This window comes from Aspergillus brasiliensis (genome assembly GCF_001889945.1).
Source record: "Aspergillus brasiliensis CBS 101740 unplaced genomic scaffold ASPBRscaffold_9, whole genome shotgun sequence".
Lineage (NCBI taxonomy): Eukaryota > Fungi > Ascomycota > Eurotiomycetes > Eurotiales > Aspergillaceae > Aspergillus > Aspergillus brasiliensis.
Window position 1 is genome coordinate 131,616 of NW_027137450.1, and position 15,443 is coordinate 147,058.

General features: G+C 52.4%; 5 protein-coding genes across 5 annotated transcripts; 4 read left to right on the forward strand and 1 right to left on the reverse strand.

The window, feature by feature from the left end:
• The first annotated feature begins 152 nt into the window (after nt 1-152).
• Nucleotides 153-1,844, forward strand: ASPBRDRAFT_45081 (DUF3431 domain-containing protein). The gene has a single exon (XM_067625324.1). The coding sequence runs from the start codon at nt 305-307 to the stop codon at nt 1,493-1,495; it is 1,191 nt and encodes a 396-aa protein (XP_067477052.1). The 5' UTR covers nt 153-304; the 3' UTR covers nt 1,496-1,844.
• Nucleotides 1,845-2,421: 577 nt separating this feature from the next.
• On the forward strand, nt 2,422-4,613 carry ASPBRDRAFT_45087 (tannase/feruloyl esterase family alpha/beta hydrolase). The gene is made up of 2 exons (XM_067625325.1): nt 2,422-3,155; nt 3,238-4,613. The coding sequence occupies exons 1-2, from the start codon at nt 2,825-2,827 to the stop codon at nt 4,470-4,472; spliced, it is 1,566 nt and encodes a 521-aa protein (XP_067477053.1). The 5' UTR covers nt 2,422-2,824; the 3' UTR covers nt 4,473-4,613.
• A 3,191-nt stretch (nt 4,614-7,804) lies between these two features.
• On the forward strand, nt 7,805-10,878 carry chsC (chitin synthase C; the record flags this gene model as incomplete). Its single annotated transcript, XM_067621109.1, has 7 exons — nt 7,805-7,888; nt 7,940-8,354; nt 8,414-8,775; nt 8,900-9,746; nt 9,798-9,981; nt 10,040-10,685; nt 10,741-10,878. 7 exons carry the CDS (start codon nt 7,805-7,807, stop codon nt 10,876-10,878), a joined length of 2,676 nt encoding a protein of 891 aa, XP_067477054.1.
• A 421-nt stretch (nt 10,879-11,299) lies between these two features.
• Nucleotides 11,300-12,061, reverse strand: ASPBRDRAFT_197525 (uncharacterized protein; the record flags this gene model as incomplete). The annotated part of the gene is made up of 1 exon (XM_067621110.1): nt 11,300-12,061. The coding sequence occupies one exon, from the start codon at nt 12,059-12,061 to the stop codon at nt 11,300-11,302; it is 762 nt and encodes a 253-aa protein (XP_067477055.1).
• A 358-nt stretch (nt 12,062-12,419) lies between these two features.
• On the forward strand, nt 12,420-13,631 carry ASPBRDRAFT_640839 (uncharacterized protein). The gene is made up of 2 exons (XM_067628449.1): nt 12,420-13,428; nt 13,484-13,631. Exons 1-2 carry the CDS (start codon nt 12,796-12,798, stop codon nt 13,496-13,498), a joined length of 648 nt encoding a protein of 215 aa, XP_067477056.1. The 5' UTR covers nt 12,420-12,795; the 3' UTR covers nt 13,499-13,631.
• Nucleotides 13,632-15,443: the final 1,812 nt, after the last annotated feature.

Here is a 15,443-nt window from a genome sequence, read left to right on the forward strand (position 1 = left end):
AAGCCGAACACGGTGCGGTGTGGCTGGCACCCTGTCGGACACTTCATATTCAACCAATCGATAAATATATTCATCTCAGGTGCAAATGCAGTGATAGGACCCTCGTATAGATCGGATCGATATGTTCTAGAAATCTCATTCCCATAACTTCCTGCACAGACAAGCAATACAGAATGCCGATCATCCGCGAGGTTCCGAGTGGTTCGTTCTGCCGCTTACTAAGTGGAGTCCAGCTCATAAGATACCAAACTAACTGGAGATAACTGCGATAATTTCATCCGACTGCTATTACCATAGCAGCATGATGAGGCGCCGGACCCGACGCAGTCTCCTCCATCTGGCCCTCTTCGCCGGAATCCTCAGCCTCATCCTCTTCCTCAACCGACCATCATCCCCCGGTCGGCCCTTCGCATGGACCACCGTCACCTATGAAACCACCGCCAAGCAGCTTCCCGAAGCCCGGGGCCAATGTCCCGGACTGACCCAGACCGACAAGCCCGTCCTGGTCGTGTCGCGGGTCACGGCCGATGCCTCAGACTGGCTCGCACCGCTCGCAGAGCAATACCATCTCTGCGTGTACACTGCGGACGCAGCACCCGATCCCCGTAGCACACACCTCCAGGTACCCGCCAACCGGGGCCACGAGTCAATGGGCTACCTGACCTTCTTGATCGACAACTATGCCCAACTGCCCGCCACGGGGATGGTATTCGTGCACGGGTCCCGCTGGGCCTGGCACAACGATGCCCCCGACTACGACAACGCGGCACTGCTAGCAGCGTTGAACATATCCGCGGCCTTAGCTCCCTGGGGATACCACAATCTCCGCTGCGACTGGAGCGTCAGCACCTGCTCCCCGAAGACACCCGCGCAGGGCAGCCTGGAGCTGTCGATGCAGTCGGTGCTGGAGCCGTGGAGCGCGCGGACAGCCTCCGACGTTGCACTGCCGGGTGCGCTGGCCTCCCTATTCGGTAAAGACCAGATTAGTCTGGAGCTGGAGAGCGCGCGAGTGCTCCTGGGTCGGAACGACGCGGTGCGCGCGCAGTGTTGCGCTCAGTTTGTGGTTAGTCGCGAGAGCGTCTGGCAGCATACGCGGGACGAGTACGTCGCGCTGCGGCAGTGGCTGCTGGATGGCAGCAGCAGCAGCAGCAGCGACGACAACGGCCATCCTGCAGGAAGAGGAGGGGGACGACGATCCCCGTCGGCCTCCCGGGCAGCACCACGGGATGATCGCATTGCCGGTCGGATCATGTCGTACGTGTGGCACATCTTGTTTATTCGGCGCGGTGCTCTTCGTGCCGATGGTGGATCGGCAGCAGCGATCGACCTGGAGCGATTGAATGGTATTGCTTGTCCGCGGGCGGATGAATGCTATTGTCGGTTGTATGGCCGGTGTAATCTGGGCCGATGCAGTGCCGGCAGTTGCTTGGGGCAGTATCAGTTGCCTCGGGATTTCAAGGTCCCTGCGTGGGTGACCGAGAAGGGAGGTACATGAAGCAGAAATAATACGAGTGAATGGAGTCATTGTTTATATACGAGATTCTAGAATGCAGATATACATTGTATCCCTTGCTTTCTCTTTGTGCCTTGTCTTGACGAGTCACATGATATTTAGCCTGAGGCAGGAGAAGGCTACTCAGGCACTCAGGCACTGAGGCAGACAGACACCAACTTCTCTCCTGGAAACCCTGACATGGCTCAACATTCCTCCTCTACACCATCAGGCAGCAGAATATTCCTCCCCTGCAGACCTCCCTATGAGAACTGATTACCGATGAAGTGTCTTCTCCTCTTCTCCTTCCCCATGCCGATCCGCCTTAATTAAGACCCACTGCGGGGTATTGAACACGGGCTGCGCTTCCTTCTCTCCTCGTTTCTGCCCTCGTCCAAAACATTGGCTGATTTGGCCTCCCAATCGCAGTGCGCCAACCCCGGTTCGTTCGTCATGGAAGTGGAGACTCACATACCGAAGGGTCCAAGTGCGGAGTAACCACTGCCGTCCGGGGGAAATTCCCTACCCCCTGTTCAGTCTCAACATGGGTTCGTGGGCCTTCCATATCCTACAATGGGCATCCACGGATGGCAGATCTACGGGACAGAGGGCTATGCAAATACTAAGAGATCCATAGCTCAATAAAGAACTTAGAAGAGTGAAGCAGCTATATACGCTGGAGCTGGAGCAGTGCGTCCGTCCCACGGACGATCAGCTGCCCGGCGAAAAGCTTATACACGGAACCCCGTGTGAATGGACCGGCCGCTCTCTGCCGTTTCATACAATTCTCCGATGTATGCACCAGGTATGATACAAGGCTAGGAGGATACCGAGGCCCCTGTGGCTCGGCCCGCCTCTTACCTGCCGTGATCTTCTGCCGGTCTGTCGAAACCTTCTTTTCCTGCGTCAAGGTGCCTGACAAACTCCTAATATTATTGACCGCAAGGCCCTAAACTAGGTCGAACTCCCCGGGGTAGCCAGTGACATCGCAATTGCATGTCCGCGTCAGTCGTTTCCCCGATCATTGCATGTGGAGCCGGTAATTGTGGGCTGCAATCGAATCACCGACGTTCAAGAAAGGCATAACCCTATCAGGCCGTTTCAAAATGCGGGGGAAGCAGGCGATGGGTACAGTTTCTCCGAAATGATGTCGAGACTGATCACTAGTCCATCACATCCTGCGATGCGTCTTGTAATCGGCGAAACTATGAGACCGCCCTGCTGATCACGGTATATAAGAAGAGAGACCTCCTGCGATCGTCTCCCAAGTTTTGCACAACAAGAGCAGCCCATCCTTCTCATTGTGCAACGCCCCCGTCCTGAGCTTGCAAGATGAAAGTAGCGAGTCTCCTATCCCTGGCTTTGCCTGGGGCGGCCCTCGCCAGCACCGACCCCTTCCAGTCGCGGTGCAATGAATTCCAGAGCAAGATCGACATCGCCAATGTCACCGTCAGGTCGGTCGCATATGTGGCCGCTGGACAGAACATTTCCCAAGCGGAAGTCGCCTCCGTGTGCCAAGCATCGGTCCAAGCCAGTGTTGACCTGTGCCGGGTGACCATGAACATCTCGACGTCGGATCGCAGCCATCTCTGGGCTGAAGCCTGGCTCCCAAGGAATTATACTGGTCGCTTCGTGAGCACGGGGAATGGAGGTCTAGCTGGATGTAAGTGTCTCACACCTTCCTCGGCCCTCGTATCCCGTAGATCTTTCACTTCTGACGGGAGATTTTGCTAACTTCGTATCAGGTGTTCAAGAAACGGACCTCAACTTTGCAGCCAACTTCGGTTTCGCCACTGTGGGCACCAACGGTGGACATGACGGGGACACGGCCAAATACTTTCTCAACAACTCGGAGGTTCTGGCCGACTTTGCCTATCGCTCCGTGCACGAAGGGACCGTGGTGGGTAAGCAACTAACTCAACTGTTTTATGACGAGGGGTACAACTACTCCTACTACCTGGGTTGTTCCACCGGTGGCCGCCAAGGCTACCAACAGGTCCAGCGCTTCCCCGACGACTATGATGGAGTGATCGCGGGCTCCGCGGCAATGAACTTTATCAACCTTATCTCCTGGGGAGCCTTCTTGTGGAAGGCAACGGGGTCAGCGGATGACCCCGACTTTATCTCTCCAGACCTCTGGACCGTGATCCATCAGGAGATTGTTCGTCAGTGCGACCCTGTCGATGGGGCTCTGGATGGGATCATCGAAGACCCCGATTTCTGCTCTCCAGTCATCGAACGTTTGATCTGCGACGGAACGAGCAACAACACTTCATGTATCACGGGAGCCCAGGCAGCAAAGGTCAACCGGGCCCTGAGTGACTTCTATGGCCCCGATGGGACTGTGTACTACCCCCGCCTGAACTATGGGGGTGAGGCCGACGCGGCTTACGTCTACTTCACGGGTTCGATGTACAGCCGTACGGAGGAATGGTACCAATATGTGGTCTATAACGACACCACCTGGAACTCCAGCCAATGGACGCTGGAAAGTGCCAAGCTGGCCTTGGAGCAGAATCCATTCAACATCGAGGCGTATGATCCCAACATCACGGCCTTCCGGGACCGGGGCGGCAAGTTGCTGTCCTACCACGGCACGCAGGATCCCATTATCAGCTCCACAGACAGCAAGCTCTACTACCGACGGGTAGCAAATGCCCTGAATGCCGCGCCGTCCGAGCTAGATGAATTCTATCGATTCTTCCAGATCTCCGGCATGGGCCACTGCGGTGATGGCACAGGAGCATCATATATCGGCCAGGGATATGGCACGTACACCTCCAAGGCGCCCCAAGTCAACCTGCTGCACACGATGGTAGACTGGGTGGAGAACGGAAAGGCGCCAGAGTACATGCCGGGCAACAAGCTCAGCGCGAACGGGTCGATTGAGTACACGCGCAAGCACTGCCGGTATCCCAAGCATAACGTTCACACGGGGCCGGGTAATTACACCGATCCTAATTCCTGGACTTGTGTATAGTTAGCGGGGTGAGTCAGTTTGTGGAAGGTAGTTCAGCGTTGAAAGCTTATGGAATCCCAATCGTATATCGTTTCTAGCTCCTTTCTCTCTTAGTAAAGATGTGTAGATGCGCTGGGCTTCGGGTATGCAGAGTAGATGCCGGGGAGCACCAGTGAGATGACTTGTCGGCTTCAAAGAAGTGGCAGAGATATGCCACGATGATACTGATACCACAGAAGACCACTACCAGAAAAGGCAGGTGCGACCCACGTGGATCGAACGGAAGCCGACTGCCGTTGACGCCTGAGGCCATTAACCTGTGATAATGTTGCTGCCTGGACGGGGAACAGCATCACCAAAATCACGTGACATTCTAGTGGAGCCGCGGACGGAGATGCCGCTGATTCAGCATGCCAAGACCGCCTATCGGTAAATCATCCCCCGCTGGAGCTTCCATGCAGATTGCCAGAAACACCAGATGCAAATCATTCTCCCAATGGAGTAGTTCAGCACCTCAGCCATGATCGTCACTATCAACGCTGCAGTATGCTTCCTGAAATGCCACCAGAAGACTACCAATATTAGTTATTCAAGTGAAAGTGCTTTCAGGGAGTAACGACCAAACATCAAAGTGACTGCTGAGAGTCTGAGACATCATGCACCTCTGACATTTGGGTTTGGCTAAGCCACGTCCGAGATTGCTTGTGTACAAAGCTTGGCTTCACATCTGGGCTGATCTGGCATTGAGCAGTGCTGCAATCCTCTAACTTTCGCATGCATTATTTCGTAGTAGCAAAGAAGCGGATAGGGCCGGCACCATGGCTTAGTACTTTCCACATGTTCAACTCACCCAGGTCTTTCAGGGACCATTTCTCAGGGTCGATAGTATAAATAGATTTCAACTAAGACTATCGACGGGCTACTCCATACTCCATACCACATTCCAGAATATCGCTATTCATAGTAGTGTTAGTACCTTTGAGGCTTTCCAGTTCTCCATTCCTCAAATTGTCGGCATTCATCTGTCCAATACTACTACTCGCACTACCGCTGGTCGGAAGCAATATATATATCCGCCATTCGCAGAACAGCCACACTTAGGGTGAGCCTCAAAAATAGTAACAGAGCCCTACACAGGATTCTACGATAGATTCTCTGTATTTTCACAAACTACAATCTCTTTGTTGTGCTGCAATTCAACCCATTTTGAGCCAGGCCATGAATATGCGGTGTTATAATGTCAAATGTCCGAATATGCGTGAGACATGGACGGCCACGGAGCGCCACGCCCAAGAGTGATCCGCCCGCCTGTGGAGCCAGCCAGTCGAACGCTGGGAACATCTCGACTCAGTCAGTGGTTCGTAACCCACCGGTGCTGTGGTGCCTCAGGCGATCGGATGAGTCCTCAGTGGAAGACCATTTACCCCCTTCGCTTGGAGATTGGACCGTTGCTCCATAATAACCATATCGCCAAGATAATGATTAATCCTCTGCCCTGAGAGGAGAATCGAACGGACGGGTATATAAGAAGAGGAAGCAGAACAGAAAATTCGGAGCATTTCCTCCTGGTGCATCCCAAGGCAGCCTGATGGGAGCCTGCCGGTCGGCCGTTTGGCCGAGCTGATTGCTGCCTAGAAAACGAATGGTGATTGGTCGAATCGCTTGACACTGACCCCCTTTCCCCCTTTACTAGAGGACTAACAGGTAGCGATTCGTGACGAGGGAGCTTGATCCTGGCTCTGATGGTGAAACTGGCGTTGCCTTGGGACCTGTCACTTTGGTCTCCGATATTATCTGACAGCCTTACGTGGAAACGAGTCAGCGCAAACTACGCACGACTACGCACAAGATGGGCCATTTTATCGCTCGAGAAACAGTGACTGAGCAAAAGCTTTCCAACGACAATCATGCCTTCGTTCTCTAAAGGTGGTCTAGAGGTCTGCTTTGTCTGCTTCAACTCCTTTTTTTCCTCTCCCCGTTTTTCCCTCCTATTTTTCATCTCCCATTCAGTCCATTGAACTTACCAGAATGGGAACTTTGCCGGAAATGGAATTTTGCGTGGCCGAAATCTCCACTGTGGATCACGCGATGTTCGCTGGCCCCAACGGCAACCAATCATGATAGAGATATACCTCGCTTGCTCGGAAAATCGGCCGGACCGGGGTCCACCGGCTGCGCGTCTTTTTCGGGGGAACCTCTGCACTTTCACCTTGTTCACCTTCATTTCCACCGGCACCACGCTTCTTGCTGCTTGTCTTCCATCCGAACTCGCATGGCTGCTCGGTCTTAGCTACAATAGTCGCTCGGACTAAATCGCCGCTAGTAGGCATCCTCATTCTTGGGTCCAATAGGATCCCCCCGGCCTTCGTCATCCACTGGATCCGATCCGGGAACCATGACAGTCCGCCGAATTTTCTCGACGCCCACCTTCCAACGCCCGCTCATCACATCATCCTGTCTGCCCCCTCCTCCTCCGTCGTCGTCGTCGTCGTCGCAATCGTTTTCCACTGTCAGCGCGGCCACGCATCTGGCGTGTTCCTTCCAAAGAGCGCTATGCTGGAACCCTTTTGTATTCTCCATCGAGTCCGAAGGACGCAGGGTCATGAGCCGGTATAAATATTTTCTGTCGACCATGGGTACCCGTTGATGGAGGTCCCCGGATAAGGATTTTTACTCCTGGTGGAGCCGACTAGCTGACGACAGAGATCTTAAACATCCGCTACCGACAAGTCAGGATTGTCGTTGGCCATTCTCAGTTCTTGTGCACCGCCCGGCGTGGCTATAACACTGGCCTGCATTGTTCCTGGCGGGCCAAAAGGAGAAATATCCTGCTCCCACTGCGACAGACAAGCCTCGTCTGGCTACTATTCTGGTTTCGCCCCGGACCGCCAGACTCTATCGCACACTGTAAACATGCATCCTCCGTCGAATTATCGCCACTGCTCCCCCAAGGCTTAGACTTCCATCCCCCGCCATCTCGTCCTCTTATTTGCCCTGTCCCGTAGCTGCTTCGTTCCCCCCTATATATAGTTCTTGGGCACTTATCCAATGGTCCATGGGTGCTCCACTCCTCTAGCAGTTGGTTTATCTACGCCCTAGCCCAATTGACGGTTGCGTGGTACCGTTGTTGTCCCCAGCCCATTTTTTTCCCCCTAGGCCCTCTTTTCTTCCCTCCTTTGGGGAGGCGCCTGTTTATTTTTGTGCCCTTTTAATTTTGCAGTGTTATTTTTGGGATCCTTCTTTGCCCAGCCCCAGAACCTCCCTAGAACCCTCGTTATCCTTTCCCATTTCCCCGTTTGCCTCATTAAGCCCATCCGTCGCAACTCCAGGCAATCCCATCTTCAAACTTCAAGATGGGTACGCCAACACCTTATTCGGCCCATTCGCCGCGGGACAGCGAAAGCAGCTACTTCTCCCACACGTCTCCCCCCCATGGTGTGAGTGTGTCCCGTCAAGCTGGCCGGCCGTTCAATCCCTAATCGTAATAGCACCCACCTTACCACAACGAGGAACACGAGCACGACGAGCAGGAACAATCTTTGCTGGAGCGCAACAATTCTAGTCACTATGGCACGCCCTTCGATGATCCCAGCGTGTCGACAGACTCCCTTCGTCGCTACACCCTGCACGACACTGGTGCAGCGGTCTTCGCCGCGCCCCCTTATCAAGAATCCGAAGCCGCTTCCGAAAACACCTTCCGTGCCCGGAGCAATGGCGACAAGGCTTCCCGTGAAGGGAGTCGCGCCGGTGCCCTGCGTCGTTACGGAACGAGAAAGATCAACCTGGTGCAAGGTTCCGTTCTGAGTATCGACTACCCGGTGCCCAGTGCCATTCAGAACGCCATCCAGCCTCAATACCGGGATGCGGAGGAAGCCTTCTCCGAAGAATTCACGCACATGAGATGTAGGTGTCGCGCGCGCTCGCGGAGATGGCCAAATGTCCGGCTGACCAAAGCATTGCAGACACGGCCGCCACTTGTGATCCCGACGAGTTCACGCTGCGCAATGGTTACAATCTCCGGCCGGCTATCTACAATCGGCATACCGAGTTGCTGATCGCCATCACCTACTACAACGAAGATAAGGTGTTGACTGCGCGTACCCTTCACGGTGTCATGCAGAACATCCGTGATATCGTCAACCTGAAGAAATCCGAGTTCTGGAACAAGGGTGGCCCTGCTTGGCAAAAGATCGTGGTCTGTCTGGTCTTCGATGGTATTGAGCCATGCGACAAAAACACACTGGATGTGTTGGCGACGATTGGTATCTACCAGGATGGAGTCATGAAGAAGGACGTTGACGGGCGGGAAACCGTCGCCCACGTTGTAAGTTTGCTTCTTTTCAACTTTCTTCCGCTGCCGCATTTGGTGCAGACCGCCTTCGGGCCGTCGGAGATCGTCACCAAAAGAAAGGATATGTCTTCAAGGAGTGAGACACTGACCGCTGCAGTTCGAATATACCACCCAATTGTCCGTCACTCCGACGCAACAGTTGATCCGGCCCCAGGGCAATGAATCAACCAACTTGCCCCCCGTGCAGATGATCTTCTGTATGAAGCAAAAGAACACCAAGAAGATTAACTCCCACCGTTGGCTGTTCAATGCTTTTAGTCGTATCCTGAACCCGGAAGTTGTCATTCTGCTGGATGCTGGTACCAAACCCGGACACAAATCTCTGCTTTCTCTGTGGGAGGCCTTCTACAATGACAAGACTCTCGGTGGAGCCTGTGGAGAGATCCATGCAATGCTGGGTCAGGGTTGGCGCAAGGTTCTCAACCCGTTAGTCGCTGCTCAGAATTTCGAGTACAAGATCTCCAATATTCTTGATAAACCGCTGGAAAGTGCGTTCGGTTACGTCAGTGTCTTGCCCGGTGCATTCTCTGCCTATCGGTATCGTGCTATCATGGGTCGTCCGCTGGAACAGTACTTCCACGGAGACCATACGTTGTCGAAGCGTCTTGGAAAGAAGGGTATTGACGGCATGAATATCTTTAAAAAGAACATGTTCTTGGCTGAGGATCGTATTCTTTGCTTCGAATTGGTGGCCAAGGCTGGTTTCAAGTGGCATCTCACTTACGTCAAGGCATCGAAGGGTGAGACCGATGTTCCGGAAGGCGCGGCCGAATTCATCAGTCAAAGACGTCGTTGGTTGAACGGTTCTTTCGCCGCTGGTCTGTACTCTATCATGCACTTCGGCCGTATCTACCGCAGTGGTCACAGTATCATTCGCATGTTCTTCCTGCACATTCAGATGATCTACAACGTGTGCCAACTGATCATGACCTGGTTCTCACTTGGTATGTTCTTCAACCTGGTCAATTGAAATCTGTACTAACAGATCCCAACAGCCTCCTACTGGCTTACTAGTTCCGTCATTATGGATCTGGTGGGTACGCCGTCTACGAGTAACAAGAACAAGGGTTGGCCCTGGGGCAACGACGCATCGCCCATCGTCAACAACTTCGTTAAATACGGTTATCTATGGGTTCTCATGCTGCAATTCATCATGGCTTTGGGTAATCGGCCGAAAGGGTAAGTCGAGCACACCAGCAGCAAGCTGAAGACGATCTCTAATGCGGATAATGTGCAGTGTCAAAATCCCTTACATCCTGTCCTACCTCTACTTCTCCCTCGTTCAGCTCTATGTCCTCATCCTGTCGTTCTACCTGGTCGTGGGTGCCTTCAACGGTGGTATGATGGATTTCAACTTCGACGAAGGCGTCGGCACATTCCTCGCCTCGTTCTTCAGCTCCAGCGGTGGTGGTATCGTGCTGATCGCCTTGGTTTCCACCTACGGAATTTACATCATTGCTAGTATCCTCTACATGGATCCCTGGCACATCATCACCAGTTCCTGGGCCTACTTCCTGGGTATGACGACATCGATCAACATCCTGATGGTCTACGCGTTCTGTAACTGGCACGACGTTTCATGGGGTACCAAGGGTTCGGACAAGGCAGAGGCACTGCCTTCCGCGCAAACCAAGAAGGACGACGACAACAAGCAGAACTTCATCGAGGAAATCGACAAGCCGCAAGCCGATATCGACAGTCAGTTCGAGGCGACGGTCAAGCGGGCGTTGACGCCGTGGATCGAACCGGAGGAAGAGGGCGGCAAGAGTTTGGACGATGCCTACCGAAACTTCCGTACTGTGCTCGTGTGTTTGTGGGTGTTCAGTAACTTGCTCGTGACGCTGTTGATCACTGCCACTGGAGTAGACAAGATGTGTCTGACGGTACGTTCATCCCCTCTGGTAAGACATTATTGTGACATCTACTAAACAAATGCAGAACACCTCCACGACCCGTACATCCTGGTACTTCGAAGTCATTCTGTGGATCACGGCCGGTCTGTCTCTGTTCCGCTTCATCGGCTCGCTGTATTTCCTGGGCCGGTCGGGTATTCTGTGCTGTGTGTCCCGGCGCTAATTGCGATCGCGTTGGAGAGAGAGAGAGATCCCATATCCTATCTATACCTTCACAACCTACCTATCCTTGCATGATTATGTCGTGTTATCCAGCGCGTGGTCCCATGGGATTGTACATTTATGGACCTGTTTGAGTGTTGATTTTCTATTCTCCTTTATTTTCCCCTTCTATGCAATGATAATAATAGAGCGGTTTTGATCTCTTTTTGGAATCGTTGGAAATTTAGAATTAGCTGAGATGATTGATAAAAGAATGACATGACCAATTGCATACTATTGTCTACCAAGTGACCATCTCCATTGGACAAAGTAGCACATAACACGAAGTCAATCACCAGATAACCAGCTCCCAGCAGAACAAACAAACAACCACCTACCCAAGCCTAGCTAGACCCGCCAGCCCAGCGAACCCAACAACATCATCAAAAATCATCCACATCCAGATCCTTCTTCTCCAATTCCTTCTTCACAACAGCACACCCATCCACATCCCCCGCATTAGCCTCAAGCAAAGCCCCCAACGACAACCGCGTGATATCCCACACCTCCTGAGACGGGATATTACCCACATCGACCTGCAAATCCAGACAAGCAATATGGAACCGATTGACCTTCCTCGACACGGCGTCTAAATCAGTCCGAATGTTCTCGACCTGCTCCCCCAGCGCTAGTAGCTTCTCCGTGATGTCTTGAAAGGCACTGATATTCTTCTCGTAGACTTTCTCGCCTTGCTTGATGATTTTGAGGGCGGTGTCTACCCAGGGTTGATGGCGGTCGGGAGCATTCTGCTCGGTACTATTTCCCAGTAGGTCATTGGCAGTGGTGAGAATGGGGGACTCGGCGTCGGCAGCATTGGCGTCAGCGGTGGTAATGGTGGTGTTGTTAGCTTTGAGCTGCTCCACGAGGACCTTCAGATTGGCAAGGAGGTTAGTAGGGACACTTGTAGTAGTGTTGGTGCTGGTGTTGATGCGCTTTGCTTCGCGGGTTGCGAGACGGGGGGAGATCTCGACGGCGCGTTTCTTCTGTCTTTTGGAGTTGAATGTTGGGAACGCGTCGGAAGTCACGGTGGAGGAGGGGGATGTCGTGGTAAAGGGAGACATGGCTGGTGCGGCGCGGTTGGTCAAGGCTTTGGAGAGGGACTTGGTGAAGCCTTCGCGTTTGATGTTGATTTTGGATTCGTCCATGATGGAGAAGATCCGAGGTAGATGAGGGAGATAATGAGAAGTATGATGGCTGGATTGGAGAACAGGTGGGAATGGATAGAACGAGAGGAAGGGAGAAAGATTGAAGAGATGTTTTGAAGGTAGGCAGGTTGAGTACGTGTTATACGAGGGAAAGGAATTTGAAGGCAACTTGTTTCTCTGGGTTTAATTCACTTCGATATACTTCACTTTACAGGCTTGTGTGGATACTAAAATGCTACCTAGGTGATGGGCATTAGTTATGACAGTCATACATGATGGCTATTCTGATGGAAGACTCGGTACTCAGGCGCAGATGTGGTGTTAACCGGTATATTGTATCTTAGTATATACTACTAGACTACTGGAGAGTATCAGCATCAGTTGCATGTGCTGGAGGTGGTACATGGGTAGTCATGGGATGTAGTGAATAAGTATATAGTATATCATCGTTACTCTGTGGCGAGCAACTTGGCGTTGACCTACATACTACTATGTCGCTCACAACAGTAGGGTGCTATCATGTTGAGGTTGATATACATCTGCATAATCACTGCCATTGGCGATTTCCCAATGCGGGTTGAAGACGGGGGCTGCTTCCTGCTTAGAATCATGAATGGCCACGATAAATAGTATTTTCTCCCCTCTCATACTAGTCCCGATGGTAGGTTGTGACGTCTTCGACAGTCTCCATCACCTATATCCTTACATCAGCGATAATATTCTTCTCTTGTATAATGGACCCCCCGGCGTTTATGCCAAGTCAGCCTTCGTTATGTACGCTGCCCGTGGAGCTCACCCAAGCCATTCTTTGCCATCTTCCAGACCTCGAGTCCCTGAAATCGGCCCAGTTGACGCACTCTGCACTATATAATGCCTTTCTAGGGGCTGAAGATCTGATTACGGGGGAGGTCTTGACGCGAGAGATTCCTACTGATCTCTTTCCGGATGCCGTCTTTGCCTTCAACGCGTCCACTGTGGAGGGCAGATGGGCGCGAGACAAAGTGCAGAGTATCCTCTACCAGCATCGAAACCGCCAGATTCCTTCATCATTTCGCTTAACCCGCAAGTCTGCATTTGCAATTTACGAATTATATCGCTGGGTTCGATATTTCGCCCGAGACTTCCTCGCAACGGCGCTAGCCGATCCATGGCACGGACTAACCCACCCCGCTATACCTTCACGCCCACCAACACTCACGGAAGAGTGTCGAGTAGCCAGGGCGCTCTACCGCTTCGAGATCCACCGCCATCTCTTTCGGATGCGTGAGCCGTATGAAGGTTACTCCAAGGATTCGCCAGACTTCGGGGTTGGGGAGCAATGGGGTTACTACTTTCGTCACTTTCCCGTGTGGGAACTTGAGCAGATAATGTCAGTCTGTGAGCATCTCTTCCGCCGGATAGCCATCTGTGAGTCTCTCTCACTATCCACATCCCTGACCGGATTATCCAGGTACTGGGTCCTGATTGGTAAACAGACTTGCGACCATTCGCAACGGAAGATGCGCGCTGGATCGAAGAGGGTATCTGGTATTATTCCAGCCATGTCAGCCTAATGACACATCCATCTCCTGTAGGAACTTTGGTGAGCCTACCCAGACCCGTAGAACTTGTTCTATTGCCCTTTTGCTCTGACCATAGTCAGCTATCCTGCGGCGTGCTGTATATGGGAAGAGTCGTCACGGCTAGATATCTAGACCGGTATGAGCTGCTCGCCAACGAATTGTTCAGGAAGCCCTTCATATCCTCGTTACCCGACATTCTCCCAGCAATTTGTGATCCTCAGCTCCGTCCTCATTCATCAGTTACATACGACGAGGGGCAAACTCTAGACTGGCAGGGTACTGATATTGCCGGGTCAGATCCGGGCCCAGCTAATTCCTGGCGTACGATGATGGAGTCAGCAGTCCCGCATGAAGCCGAACTCGCGCAGATTGGTAGGTACTCTACTCATGAGCTCCGTCGACAAGGTTATGTGTTCTGGGATGAGGCGCGGCTCGTGGAAGGGGGCCGTAGGTGGACCAATCGATCTCGCCCTCTTTATAATACCGCTTGGATGTGGGGTCTACAACAAACAGTGAACAACAATCGCACATGGCGACCACTTATTTACCACAATGAACGCGTAGGGAGGTGGTGGTTCCCAAAACAGCAACACATGTACCCCATTCCTGTCGTCCGACTGCCTCCTACACAGTAGAGGAGCATATATTGATAGCTGCAGGTGAGTGACGGATTCGCTCAGTCCAGCTCACGGGCAGGTTAAACGCTCGATGGCTGGACGGTGTAGTATACAGATAGATTAGATATGGATATTCAACCCTGAGACTGTGATCGGGCATAGCCCTGATATATGTTCACTCAAGGTATCCTTTTTCTGCTAAAGAATCCGGGCCACACGTCTTAGCGTAGGACCAAAACATCATCATGCCGAATCGATCTTATCCTGCAGAAAAGAGACCCGAAGACTGAAGCCTCGCGTCTATGTGGGTATGTTCAAACTCCACCCCACGTCTCTTCATAATAGGCAGACACAATCCTGGTGGGCTGCTGGCACTGCCACCGCGGGACGGGATTCCGATGCATTTGAGACACGGAATTGCCGCTGTCTGTAGCAATTAGTAGCTGCCTGATCTCGGTGACAGGTTCTGCATCTGCCAATGAGGCGGAGTCAACGACACGCGAATCAATCGATTGAATCGATTGAAGACTAGTCAGGAATAGGAATATGCAGGAACGCCATCGGCACTACATGACAAATCGAAGAGAGAGAAGAATGGTCTCACAGCATGATCACTATTGAAGATGTATCGGTACGGAAGAAGACCTGTCAACTTCGAAGAACCCTCCCTTGCAGCAAAGCATTATCCAGCTGCATTGCAGAGGACTCTTCATGAATGATTGAATAAATAACTAACAGGCTAACAGCATGCTGATCGCGCCTAGATCGATGATAGAGTTTGCTTTTTTGGGGGGTCCAAAGTTAAGGGCACGAAGCCAAACCGCATGGTGCGACGTGCTTGTCAGGGAATGATAGTCGCATCGATTAGTTAGTTAGTTCCTGGGATGAATCTGTCATGTTGCCTGCCTCCCTCCCTTACTCACAGAGTGGATGTACTCCGTAAGCACGTGTGCGGTATGCAAAAGGCTACTAGTTAGTTACAGTTAATGGTTAAATGACAATCTGGATAGCCGAGATGAAGAAATCCCATTTCCACGGATCGTCTAAAGACTTCCATTGCACAAGTAGAATTGTAGATGATCCCGTGTTTGCCTGCTCGTATTTTGAAATTCAAAATAGGAGCCCTTTGCTGCCCCGCAACGTTTTTACGTTCCGAGGGGCGCTGGCAGTCTCGTCCTCGGCCCCTCAAGCTGACGTTGGTAG